The 13,954-nt window shown below is 47.0% G+C and overlaps 1 protein-coding gene across 3 annotated transcripts; it reads right to left on the reverse strand.

The window, feature by feature from the left end:
* Positions 1–4,327: 4,327 nt before the first annotated feature.
* Positions 4,328–11,025, reverse strand: LOC139581243 (protocadherin-18-like). 3 transcript variants are annotated; one of them, XM_071410802.1, is made up of 4 exons: positions 8,144–11,025; positions 7,564–7,619; positions 7,078–7,262; positions 4,328–5,848 (listed from the first exon to the last, which is right to left on the reverse strand). In XM_071410802.1, exons 1-4 carry the CDS (start codon positions 10,640–10,642, stop codon positions 4,893–4,895), a joined length of 3,696 nt encoding a protein of 1,231 aa, XP_071266903.1. In that variant the 5' UTR covers positions 10,643–11,025; the 3' UTR covers positions 4,328–4,892. The 3 variants fall into 3 exon arrangements, with proteins under 3 accessions (XP_071266903.1, XP_071266904.1, XP_071266902.1); XM_071410803.1 differs by having other exon boundaries at positions 7,147–7,262; positions 7,564–7,652; XM_071410801.1 differs by having other exon boundaries at positions 7,564–7,652.
* Between the last annotated feature and the right edge of the window lie 2,929 nt (positions 11,026–13,954).

Genomic DNA, 13,954 nt, shown 5'->3' on the forward strand with positions numbered 1-13,954 from the left:
CGACCCACCTCCGCCAGAGAGATGATGGTGATGAGAGGTGCTGTCTGGCTGGTTAGCAGAGGGCTAGGGTCCATCAGCAGCATAATAAACAGTGATTGTCTCTCTGGAGTGTCTCTCACCTGTGTGTCCATATCCCAATGCTCCAATCCACAGCTCTTGGCCAATAGCAAGGCTCTCCTGCAGCTGACTTGCTGTGAAAACACATGAAAAAACAACACAAGAGATGAACTGAAGAGCCACTGACTGACAACACACTGACAGGGAACCAATAGAGTAAGCCCTGATTGGCAGACAAACAATAGACTGGTTATACAGGAGGATGTGATTAAGTACTGTTACCTTGAAAATGGCTGATGATTATGGACCAGATGGCCTTGTTTTCTTTTCATGACAAATTACTTTAATCAGTCTGCTTCTGTCATGTGTGTGTCTTTGTGCGAAGTCAATACAAATGTGGATGCCGTTGAAAAGTCAGATTAGTCCCAACAAAACCTCACAGATCATGACACCACGTCTAGTGCAGCTGGACCTTGTCAGTACGGAGTGGAGAGGAGATTATGGGGTTTGGTTAGATGGGGTGTTTTGCTGGGTGCAGTTGTCTGCAAAGGGGTAAGAGGGAAGGGAGGGGATGTAGTCAGAGAGGATATGTTAAGCAGCATTCAGGAAAAACGGCTGACAACATGAAATACCAAACGCTGGCTTCCTTTTACACAACAGACTCCGGTGTACAGCTCTGTGTTCTCCTAACAATACCCCGCTGGCTTTTCTTCTCTCTATCCCGCCCTCTCTCTCATTATCCCTGCCTCTCTCTCTCTATCTCTCTCTCTGTGTTTCTTTATCATTCTCTTTCTCTATCCTTCCCTCTCTCTATCCCTCCGTCTCACTCTATCCTTCTGTCTCTCTCTATCCCTCCCTCTCTCTCTCTATCCCGCCCTCTCTTTCATTATCCCTGTCTCTCTCTCTCTCTCTCTCTCTCTCTCTCTCTCTCTCTCTCTCTCTCTCTCTCTCTCTCTCTCTCTCTCTCTCTCTCTCTCTCTCTCTCTCTCTCTCTCTCTCTCTCTCTCTCTCTCTCTTTCTCTCTCTCTCTCTGTGTTTCTTTATCATTCTTTTTCTCTATCCTTCCCTCTCTCTATCCCTCCGTCTCTTTCTATCCTTCTGTCTCTCTCTATCCCTCCCTCTCTCTCTCTATACCGCCCGGCTCCCGCTCTGTTTCTCTATTCTCACCATCTCTAAACACTTACCTCTTTCCCTCTATCCCTGTTCTCTCTCTACCCCTCCACTGCTCTCTGTAGTTATGTCATTCTGCTCTCCCTCCCTGCAGCCCATCTCTGTTTCTACCTCTTACTCTCTCTATCAGAGGCACACTCTCTCTCACATTTTCTCTCCCACTACCTCTCCCGTCCTCTACCGCTGCCTCTCCTCTCATTCCCTCCATCTAGCACTCCCTCATTCTCCCCTGCTACCTCTTTCACTCGCTCTTCCACTCGAGAAAAACAAAGGCCTTTAACGGTAGCTACCTGGCTGATATATATACAAACTGATGTGTAAACATTAACTTGAGGCGAGGTAGAAACACCTAAAACAATGAGCTCTTGATAATTGTGTTGTAGCTCTAGTGGTTTCTTCCATCTCACCTTATCTTTGCAAGAAAAGAGTCAGTGATCTTAGCAGGTTATGGGCTCAGTGTGGGAAAGTATAAATGGGTAAAATACAGATGGGTCAAATACAGACCCACAAAGGTTCAGAGGTCATAGAACGTCTACTACATGACTGAAATGTCAAAACTAAATATACTACCACACTAAATGTTTTCTCGTACGGTACAGTTAATCTCGTCTGCCTTATTTCGACATACTGAATGAGTGAGTGAATGTCTTCGGATTGTAGGTAGCGCCACGGTGGAGTGTCTGTGAATTATTTTGACTACAGGGTTGAGAGCGTGAGGTGAATTCAGCTCGTTGCTTGCAAATGTTGGAACCTGATTCTGCAGTACTTCACTAGGGCCTCCAGGGGGCTCTGTTTTGTTTCAAACTGAGCCTCAGACCTTCAGATGGGTAAAGTCATCAGAAGAAGCAGGAGTAAGCGGTGATGATAGAACCAAGGTTTTTCAGTGCGCTATTGACACCTGTAGGTATCATATCAGCCATCCACCAGGAGGAAAATAGGAGAGAGCACTATATTGGCATGAACAGCCTCCGTCCAAATATCTAGGACATGAATAAGAGAAGCCCTGACTGTTGTATCTAAGAACAGTGTGATGGAGTAGAACTGACCACTATTGGACCAATAGTGAGCTCTTTCTCCCAATAGGGCGAGCTCATATTTATCTCTTCTAGTGGAAATCTAAATCAATCAAATCAAATTGTATTTGTCACATGCTTCGAAAACAACAGGTGTAGAATAACAGTGAAATGCTTATTTACGGAACCTTCCCAACAATGCAGAGCGAAAAAACGTAGAGAAATAATTGAAAAATAATAACATAATGAATACATACACAATGAGTAATGATAACTTGGCTATATACACGGGGTACCAGTACCGAGTCGACGAGCAGGGGTACGAGGTAATGGAAGTAGATACAGAATGTACATATAGGTAGGGATAAAGTGACTAGGCAACAGGATAAATCATAATATTCCCCTAGAGTCCACTGACGCACCTGTGCGTCAATATATGTAACATAACAATAACAATCCCCATAAAAATCTGTCAGTTTAAGTATGGAGGGACATGTAGTTTTGTGCCAACCCAAAAAAGGGTTAAATATGTGCAAAATATATATATTTCCTCAGCTTTATTATATCTCCTTGATATAGGACAGATACTTCAAAACCTTATTACCATTTATCAATGTTATTCAATGCATTTCTATGGGATTTATCAATACAAATAAAATTATTTATATTTAAAGGAGTCCTAAAATTCAAAATCAAATAGCTAAATGATCCATGGTACGGCCATCTTAAAACAGTTCCATATGTCAGCACCACTACAGCTCCGCCGATGTGGATGGGGACATGCTCGGCCCACGATTAGCTCGTTTGTCTTTGCTGACTCTGAGGGAGAGGTTGTTGTCCTGGCACCACACTGCCAGGTCTCTGACCTCCGTCCTATAAGCTGTCTCATCGTTGTCTGTGATCAGGCCAACCACGACACGTCAGCAAACTTAACGATGGTGCTGGAAGTCGTGCGCGGCCACGCAGGAAGTACAGGGGCTAAGCACGCACCACTGAGGGGGTCCCTGTTTTGAGGGTCAGCGTGGTGGAGGTGTTGTTGTCTACCCTTCCGTCAGGAAGTCCTGGATCCAGATGCAGAGGGAAGTGTTCAGTCCCAGGGTCCTGAGCTTAGTGATGAGCTTGGAGAGCACTATGGTGTTGAGCTGTAGTCGATGAACAGCATTCTCACATAGGTGTTCATCTTGTCCAGGTGGGAGAGGACATTTTGGAGTGCAATAGAGATTGTGTCATCTGTGGATCTGTCGGGGCGGTATGTGAATTGGAGTGTGTCTAGCGTGTCTGGGAAGATGCGTTGATATGAGCCATTACGAGCAAATCTAGACAGTATTGTGCTATCAGCATCTCTTTGTAGGAATATAAATTCTCTCTCTCTCTCTCTCACACACACACACGATACCAAGGCCATGCCTCTAATATCCTTCTGTATGACAAATGTTGGGCGATCAGCAAAGGTTCTCAACCTCCTATGGAAACATTTCATTTCTACTGAACAAAAATATAAACGCAACATGCAACAATTTCAAAGATTTTACTGAGTTACAGTTCATATGAGGAAATCAGTCAATTGAAATAAATGCATTAGGCCCTAATCTATGGATTTCTCATGAATAGGCAGGGGTGCAGCCATGGCTGGGCCTTGGAGGGCTTAGGCCCACCCACTTGGCAGCTAGGCCCACCCATTGGGGAGCCACGCCCAGCCAATCAGAAAGAGTTTTCCCCCACACAATGGCATTATTACAGACAGAAATACTCTCCCACTCAGACGATCCCGCAGGTGAAGAAGCCAGATGTGGAGGTCCTAGGCTGGCGTAGTTACACGTGTTCTGTGGTTGTGAGGCTGATTGGACGTACTGCCAAATTCTCTAAAACAAGAAATGAACATTAGAATTTCTCTGGCAACAGAAATAAGCTTTTTGTGCGTATGGAAAATTTCTGGGATTTTTGATGTCAGCTCATGAAACATGGGACCAACACTTTACATGTTGAGTTTATATTTTATCTCAGTGTAGTTAATAGATCTGTCTCAGACATCCTTCCTCTAATAGAATGACAACATTAGTCAAAGATTAAACAGAGACAAACTCATATTAGTTCTGTGTCTTCCACTTTATTTGTGTTTCTCCACACGTTCCCACAATGCACCACAAAGACTTGTGTCCAATAATGAATATATTCACGTATACATATAATAATAGTGACATAAAAAACATTTCACAAAAGACAATATTAAATATGTAGATTTTCAGTTGCATGTCAAAATCTTGATTTTTTTTTTCTCCCATTTAACATGCATTCAATATATAAAAATATAATTCTGATTGATTAAGTTTATATACATATTTTTAAATAAATATAAGAATACAAATGTATTTTTAAAATACAAAGATAAATACAGTCACATTGTGTACATTGTGTACCAAACCAGAAAATACAAACATTATTTGGATATTTAGCATTCACAAAACACAAATACGTTAGAAATGCAACTCTAATGACAATTGCAGGTCTATGTCTTTAGTTTGTTTCTCTTTTCTTTTTTCCTACCCAGACTCCTCAGCTCCCCCTCCATACACATGGCAGGACTCCTGACAGGAAGTCAGAAAGTTGGAGGTCAGAGTTCAAAGGTGTTGAGTGGAGGGTATTTAAGAATGTCTAGCTCTGCCGGACGTCCTGTAACAGTTTGTTGATCTCAGCCACTAGCTCGCTGGCGTCCATCAACTCATGGCGGCTGTCGCTCCTCTTCCCCTGCAGGTGTCCCAGCTGCCCCAGCACCGAGTCAAACTCATCCTCCTCGAAGTTCTCTGGGATCTCCTCCATGGCTGGGAGCCACTTACCACAAGGCCCCGGGAGGGGGACAGGGACAGGGATGGGGGCAGGGGCAGGGGCCAGGGAGGGTACCACCAGGGTAGGGCTAACCAGGGCAGTGAGGAGAGGGCTGTTCTTGGGGGTGGGGGCGTGCTGTCCGTGCCCAACGACCTGGTTCTTGTGGTTGTTCTGGGGGCTGAGCTTGGTGCTGGGTTTGAGGGTGTGGTAGCTGCCGTTCTGGGGGTGTGGATGGCCTGAGGGCCCGATGCTAGATCCGGGGTTTTGGAAGTGGGTGTTGGCAGCCCACGCTGCCACACCTTGCTGGTGGGCTGCAGCACTGGGCTTACCTGGCAAGTGACCCCTCCTCCTGTCCAGTGACCCTGTCATTGGGACACTTACACCCCCCACACTCGCACCTCCCTTCTGGGTCTCACTGACCTGGACGTAGGAGTCCAGCGATGGGGGGAGGAGCCTCTGGAACACGCTGCTCATCTCTGACAGCAGGGAGGTGGTTCCACAGAGGTCCTCCCCCTCCTCTCCCCCATCTTCCGCCTCTCCCTCCTCGGCCCCCTCCTGGTTGTCCTTGCCAAAGGTGGAGAAGCTCTGGTTGCTGCGTTGGGCATGAGGGTGGGCGGGGTCGGAGGACTGTGGGGGCTGCTCGGGGTCTCTGGCCTGGCGGGGGTCATCTCCTGGGATGAAGAGGTTGCTGCGGTAGTCAGAGGAGGCTGGGGAGGGCAGGGGAGGCATCCAGCACTGGTCAGAATGACCCAGGACACGACACTCCTCAGTGCACAGTCTCATCGCTACAGAGAGAGAGGGAGAGAGAGACATGGTCATGGATACAGTCACAAGGCACTGCATAGATGAAATACATAGAAGGTTGGCCCCATGTGGCCATGCATTTAAACATACACACACCATAGATTGTTCTGGGTATTACTGTTCTTTTGTTGATAGACTTGTGATGAGGGGAGATGGTGATGAGCAGGCATAGAATTGGAGAGTGGTTTTGAAGGGAAGAGATGAGAGATTGTCTTTCATACAGTCTTTTAATAACATCAAACATTTGATATCCATTCATCTTTAAACACAGTTGTGTGATCTGGGTTCAAACATGGGTTGAAATCTAAGCTAATTAGATTGCACAGCACTCTGTGGGCGAGAGCATACTACCTATAACATGCAATTAACATGTCGGGACAATTCACTAGGCCAGATCAATGGCCACTATTACTCATTCAAAAGGCTGCATTTTTCCCTTTCATGTCACGTCTATTCAATATTAAATCTTCAAATGAAAAATCTCTGAAGAATAAATTAGACAAATCAAATATGCCAAGTTAAAGCCTTCATTAAAGAGCGCTGGTTATTCACTCATACTATTCAGGGACTTCATTACGCTCTCATTACCATAAAAGGACCATTTGTAATACATCTTAGAGCTGATGAAGGAAGAGTGCATTGGGGAACATTAGAAAAACAGCAGCCGCGGCCATGCAGGCAGGCAGCAGATTGGCTCCCCCGCTGATGAAAGATTAACCGGACTGATTTACAAAAAACGCCTTTCAAAGCTGTCGATAAACCACTCCAACCTGCCTCTTCACCTGCCTGCCTGGCTGCCTGATCGCACTCTGAAATAATTGTGTTGTGGAGGAGATGAGAGCTTTTTCTCATCAGAGAAACGGGTGATAATTCTCCCTATTTTCTCCCTCCACAGTCCCACCCAGTCACTGTGCTGATAAGCAGCTGGGGAGTGAATCTGTCAGAGGTGTTGGGGATGAGGGGTGATTGAGAGTGGAAGGGGTGAGGTGGTGTGATGGGGGATAGCTCAGTGGAGGCCTGTAGTGTAGGGGTAAGGGCTAAGATGGGTGAGAGGAGTGATATTGTGAAAGGGGTGAGAATAGTATACCTGCATGCAGTGTGTTGGTAGAGGTCAGTAAAGAAGGGACATGTAGAGGAAGGGAGTTGATATTGGATCGGTGGAGAGTGGTGATGGGGGTGACGGGTTTGAAACGAGGTGAGGGGTGTATACCTGCATGCGGATGCTGTGGATGGGGTCTGTGTTGGCCGTCAGGGTGGTATAGCTCAGTAAAGGCCTCACCCAGGAGCCTGTCGATGGGAGACTCTCTCCCTGCCTCGTAGTCACTGTCCCCAGCGTCGCTGTCACCACGACCACTGTCCTTCAGACTAAACTTATCCATGTCATTTAGAGCATACCTGGAGACGGTGAGAAGAAATGATGGTTGAACTTTCATAGAAAACCACATTGGAGGATGGTTCAAGGCTTATGCATGTATCAAAACTAAGTGCAGTGGAGGCTTTTGCATGCAATTCTTAAGGTTGAGTTCTAAAATAGAACAAGGCACATATAGGCCTAAGAGGGAATAGCACCACAAGCTTTATAGGAATATGTAAAGCATTGTAGGATATGCCTTAGAGCCTTACTGAGTTATGCACACATTCTTAAACACATACATTCTGATTCCCTTCGGGTGTGTTTATTTTAAGATGTAGGTACCTGTAGCTCCTGGTGTATTTGTTGCCACGGAAACTGGGTCTTGGCTGGTACTGGCCCTGATGGAGCATGGACAGAAGCTGTGAGACTTGCTACAATCCAAAAAAAAGAAGGAAAAAAAGAAAAAAAAGAAAGGAAAGTGAAAATAAAGGGGAAAATAAAAAGGGAAAATGAATGAATGAATGAATACTGATGGGAACAGACAGGCATAAGGACACATGAGCTGGATGAAGGTTGATATGACGAGTTCTAAAACATGAGATGATCATGGGAAATAAGGGACGGCGTACTGAACATAACACAACGTGGGGCACACAAATAGAAAATATGTAACGCAAAAATCCTAATTATAAACATCATTACATTTCTATATCACCATAATATGAGGCAAAGCTTAATTAACTCAGTCATGTTTTATTCTATAGATCCATAGTTGATGGTAGTCTATTTTATTCCAAAGGCATTTAAGAGATTCAAAGACTATCATTAGCAGAAAACATATTCATATAACCATCTAGTAATACATCACTTAGGACTTAGGGTATGAAATTAAACCCTCTCTCTCTCTCTCTCTTCTTCTTACCTCGACAGGGGGCGTGGCGTGGGCCAGTTCCAGAGCAAAGTTCTCTGCGACGTGATTGGAGGAGATGGTGACTAGGCTGTTAAGCGACTGGCGGCTGTGTTGGCTCTGCCGGCTGCCCATGGTGCCCCTCTCCGGGACAGGCGAAGCAGAAGGTGAGCGTGGGTGTGCCCGAACGGGCAGGGTGCCGTTGACGGTGGGAACCAGGGTGATGTCTCCCTTATGGATCTGCCTAGAGGGCTTCTTCGGGTGGTTTTGGTACGTGTTCTCTGCCACCCTGCAGTTGTACGAGTTGCGTGGGTCCTTCTTCTCCCTGTTGCAGCGTGCCGTGGTGAACATCACCATGACCACCAGCAGCAGGGCACACACAGCCCCCAGGGAGATGATGATTATGAGGGAGAGGTCCAGCGGTGGCTGGCTTGGGCCCGTGGGGAGGTCTGGGGGCAGGATGTCCATGTTCTCCTGAAGGGAAAGGCGGAGGAGGGCCCCCGTGGACAGGCGAGTGGTGCCCCTGTCCTGCACCTCCACCCTGATCTCCAGCACGTCCTTGGGAACCCCTTCCAGACTGCCATTGGTCCGCAGCTCGCATCGCCGTGCGTCCATCACAAACAGGCCCTCCTCGTTGCCCCCGACGATGGAGCAGCTCAGCTCGCCGTTGGCACCGGTGTCGCGGTCGGTGGCCTTAATGATGGTGACCAGCTGACCGGCGGAGGCGTGTCTCCAGAGAGGTAGATCAGCGGTGTGGTTCCGTAGGGGTGGGGACTGGATGGTGGGCGGATTGTCGTTATCGTCGAGCACGGTCAGGAGGACGGTGGCGTTGGTGGAGAGGGCGGGGTTCCCTCCATCGCGTGCCTGGACGGTGAAGGCGATGCGGCTAACGTCCTCGTGGTCGAAGCTCCGTAGAGCGTAGATGGCGCCGTTGGATGGGTCGATGGTGACGTAGGTGGAGATGGGGCTTCCCTGGACCAGAGCTTCCACCACCGTGTAGGTCACCTGACCGTTAGTGCCCAGGTCAGGGTCGGACGCTACCACTGTCATCAGGTAGGCCCCTGGAGAGTTGTTCTCTGACTTGAAGACCTCGTAGCGACTCTTCTCAAAGCGAGGCGGGTTATCGTTTTCATCCAACACCTGTACAGTGAAGTGTTTGACTGTGGAGAGGCTTGGAGAGCCGCGGTCCTCAGCTATGACTGTCAGACTGTACTCTGACCTCTTCTCTCTGTCCAAAGACACGTTGGTCAGGATCATGTAATTCTTCTCATAGGTCTTCTGCAGCCGGAAGTGACCGTGGCCGTGCAGGCGGCACACCACGTCACCGTTGAGCCCCGTGTCACTGTCATCCACGCGCACCAGTGCTATGAAGGTGTCCACTGGCGCGCCCTCCGAGATGTAGGCCACCTCCTCCTTGCCAGGAGTCATCAGGTTAATGTTGATCTCCGGTTTGTTGTCGTTCACGTCCACCACTTTGATGACGATTTTACAAAGTCCAGGGATGGAGTTGGGACCCAGATCCTGTGCCTGAATGTCCAGCTCATAAGATGACGTAGATTCATAGTCCACTTTTTTAATCAAAGTGATTTGACCATTTTCAGGGTTAATTTTAAACGTCTCCAGTATTTTGGGAGAGACATGACTGCTGAAAGAGTAAACTATTTTACCGTTTGTGCCCTCATCCGGATCTGTGGCGTTTAAATCAATCAGTAGATTCCCTAGTGGTGAGTTTTCCATGAGATTAATAACGTAAGCCTGCTCGTCAAAAGCCGGACTGTTGTCATTGGAGTCCGAGATGCTTATCTTGAGCAAAGTGGAGCCGGACTTCGGGGGGACTCCATTGTCCGAGGCCGTTAGCTGCAGCTGGTAGTTGGACTGCACCTCCCTGTCCAGCTCTCTCACCACAACAAGCTCTGCGTATTTGGCACCGTCGGTTCTGGTCCTAATATCGATTTTGAAAAAGTGATTCGGTGTCAGGGAATAAGAGTAAAGGGAGTTATCTCCCACGTCTGGGTCCGTGGCGCTGTCCAGCTGGATCCGGTTTCCCACAGATGCGCTCTCGGAGATCTCAATGGGTATGATGGCACGAGAGAACTGTGGCGAGTTATCGTTAATGTCCAAGACTTCCACCTCGACGTGGAAGAGCTGGAGGTATTCAGTAGGCAGAGTGATAACGTCAAATTCGATGGAACAGTTGAGGTTCTTTTCACAAATCTTCTCCCGGTCAATCTTGGTCCCAATGGTGATTTCACCGTCCTCCTCCCGAACCGACAGAAACGGAGTGCTCCCCCGCTGCATAGCACGGAACAGAAAGGACACTGAACTCGGTAATTTAGAAAGAACACCCGCCACGTCTTCCTTTAGCCTTGCAATCACTGTGCCCACTTTTTGCTCTTCATAAACTTTATATTTCAAATTCTTACCAGAAACGTCCTGCATAATTCCAACCAAAAATAATAATAGTGCAGTGGAAAATACTATATTCACTCTGGGTGTATTCATTTTGGCACCCATCTTCAGCACCCAGGTTAGGGCTACAGTTCCACAGAGGAGCAAGGTCTGAAAAATATGCTTTCTCAAAAGTCTGGCATGTTAAATCCCACCAGTAAGTCACCGTCGGGGAAAAGTCGCACAAATCGACTTAAAAGATGGAGATTTGAGAACCCAAGATGAACCAGGTCACAGCTTTCTTTTTAGCTTCGATTTTACAACAAAGAACACCAACTCAAATGCAGTTTTTTCTTGCTATCGTAGACGGATCTGTTGCATACATCCACTTACACGGTCTCTGTGTGTTAGTGTGTGTCTGGAAATCTGAGCGAGGAGAAAAGGCGCAGCTCCGCTTGTGTTGCTGTGCGCTCTGCTCTGTCGCGCGCTCCTGCCGTCTGTGTCTCGTCTCGGTAGACAGACTGCCCCTGATAGCCCGCCCCTCACCCAAACTGCGTCTTTTTCCTCAGCTCACACAAAAACATTCCCCCACCCCTCCTCTTCACCCCTCCCTAAATCAAGTGCTGCCCCTTCTCTGCATCCAGGATGTCCACTCACGACACAGAGGGCCCATTGATTCCAGATGCCGGGAGGACCAACCCAAAGATGTAGTTTTAAAGTGTGCCACAACAATAGGTAACGGGGATTATTCAGGGAGAACTTTAAACATGTCCAGATTGACCCAGAGCTGCCTCGGCACTCGCATATTGTTATAGCTGCAATTCACAAACGTGTGCCACTGTCAGTTTTTTTTCCTACGTTAAACATGACAAAGAACTTTAACATTCCATATAATATCCCCCAAAATAGCCCTGCTTGGGTTTTATGCTCTGGTTATACGCAGCTGTCAGTAAAAATTCACTATATATTTTAAGGTGAATTGTATATGTGGTTGTCTCGTATATTTAACTGGAAAACATTCAACAAAATATGTAACATTGGACACAACATGTAAAGGGGTATTTTTAAATTGGTTACAGTGGATACAATTTGGTTTCCAATTTTGTTCCTAAAGTCATGGTGATAAGAAGGATACATAGCCTCACATTTCCAAGCCACCAGTGTGTAGAGAAGACTATAAGAGTGAAGGTTTGTGGATCCCTAAATCTAGCTTTTTACTGAGTGAGGGTAGAAGACCTCTGCGCGCCCTCGCTATTGTGTGTTCCACCAGGGCCCCGCGTGTGGCGAATCTCCGAAAGGATTCCTTGGTGCTAAATGGGCCTCGCGGCGGGTCACGCGGGCAAACACTTTCCCCCTGTGCATAATACTGCTTTACAATCCCGGCCGAATTAGCATCCTCAAACTCGCGCTCAGAGAGCAAACACGAGCAACTGGAGCTTTAAGAAGGCACCAGACCATCTGCGCGAGGTTCAGACAACCCAAACCCATAATTAGGCCTACGTCAATTCCGGCTACACGAGCCCTAAACGCCCTTTCAGATGGAATTCAAACATAATCTAATGCCGTTTAGTCGCACCTTGCCTCGATAAATATCTCCATAACGGTTGGCCCCATTCTCCGCGTAATTAGACACAAGCATGACACATATGAATTGCCACTAAGCTAGTTGATGTGGTAAATAAACCAGAGCACTAAGATATTATTGTATCACTGATGGCTATTTAAGCCTAATGGACAAACACATATATTTTTTATTCTCTCTGTAAAATTGGATGGAGCATATTTACGGAGGTTCGCTGCATTTTAAATTCCTGGAGTGACTCGTGTGGAAAATAAAAAAGCAGTGGAGGAGATGCGCTCGCTCTCTGCCATCTGGCCCCATATGGACTTGGATTCAGCAGAGCTGTAAATCAATATAGCTTTCTCCCTAATGATTCAGCACATATCATTTATACATATAACAGACAATTACCAGCTAATTTAAAAAATGTATGTGTTTGATTTGGGGATTTTAGTAAGATCATCACATGTTCTATATGTGGCCTTAGAACAACATACCCAAATATTTGTTTTAGGCGATGTGTAAAAAGGTTCTCAACGCAGCATCCAACATAAACGTTCAAACTTTCAATGAAATAACTGGTGCCAAATCATTTTTGGCTGGCGCTGGGGAGGCCAGAAGAGCAATAGGCCTAAAATCTTCTCTCACAAGGGCAGACATGACCCCGTTCGCTGTGTGAAAGGTAGCTAGGGAGCCGGGTGAAAACTCCCCGCTAACGTTTAACAATGTTAGCCACGGGCCGGTGCTTCGATTCTCTCCGTCTCTCACCCCGCTCAGAGAAAACCCCGGGCGAGCTCGTGGTTCCCAAATATCATTACTGCAATGGGGAATGCAAGCTAATCACATTTCCTCCACGAAGAAGACCAACACCGCTCGAGTTTAAACAAGAACGGGTTTAATTCGAATACAACCCAAGGAAACACAACATCAATGGGATGTTTGCAGAAAGCAGATGCAAACTCAATACATTTAGATACGCGCTTCTCTGGGCTAAAATGTAGGAACTCTATTTTTAGAATAATATAGTCCATGTTAATCTTATGTCGAGGGTTTAGATGGCAGGTGCGGTGACAAAACAGTTAACTTCATCTAATTTGCCTTAAACCGTGGTTGGCAATACAATTAAAATAACTATAGGCTGTGGGCTACATGAATGAGCCTAAGCCAGATATTTACGTTTCAGTGTTGATATGTAAGATAATCAGATGAATATCTCAAAGCAATAGGCTATTTGGTAATGCAATTAACTAGACTATAGCTTGCCAATAGCTTCCCTACATAAATGATCTCAAATACCAAATCAACATTTAACACAACTCTGGATGCAATTTCATGCTAAGATGCTGTTTTAGGTGTCAATCATAGGGCTGCCCATATTACTTCAGAAAATGTTCCATTGTGTTATTTTGGCGAAGTCAGTCTTGCATCCTCATATGGTACTCTCTGTGGATGGAAGGGGGTGCAGTGATTCAGCCCACTGGGGTCGTAAAGCTACTTCTGGGAGCCTCGTGAGATGGGGGAGGGGAGAGCTGAACTTTCATTGAAATGAAGGAGATCCCAATGACAAAAGCGCTTAGCAGGTGTAACCAGGCCGCCCCGGGGCCCACCAAAAACCCAACCCGGCGGGGGAGCTGAGTGCGCGAGCCACTCACAAAAGGGAAAGTTTCTCCCCCACCCCCTCACGGTCGGTGCGCCAGCCGGCGGAATGCTCCTGCTCTGGCGCGCGCCGGGGTCGCGGGCGTTTGTAAAGGCATCCGAGCATCTGCCGCCTCGTCTCTCATTATCATTATCATTCTGTTAGCTCGCGCGGATCCCTCGCGAGGATAGGATTGGAGACGAGCTGGGTGAGGAGGGGGAGAAGCACGGGTCTCTTCCGT

The sequence above is a fragment of the Salvelinus alpinus genome, chromosome 7, assembly GCF_045679555.1.
Source record: "Salvelinus alpinus chromosome 7, SLU_Salpinus.1, whole genome shotgun sequence".
Lineage (NCBI taxonomy): Eukaryota > Metazoa > Chordata > Actinopteri > Salmoniformes > Salmonidae > Salvelinus > Salvelinus alpinus.

Excerpts from the sequence above, each read along its gene's own strand:
- LOC139581243 (XM_071410801.1), bottom strand. The coding sequence starts at position 10,642 with ATGGGTGCCAAAATGAATACACCCAGAGTGAATATAGTATTTTCCACT. Across the intron at positions 7,653-8,143 it reads ACGCCACGCCCCCTGTCGAG|CAAGTCTCACAGCTTCTGTC; the intron begins GTAAGAAGAAGA and ends TTTGGATTGTAG. Across the intron at positions 5,849-7,077 it reads TCCACAGCATCCGCATGCAG|CGATGAGACTGTGCACTGAG; the intron begins GTATACACCCCT and ends CTCTCTCTGTAG.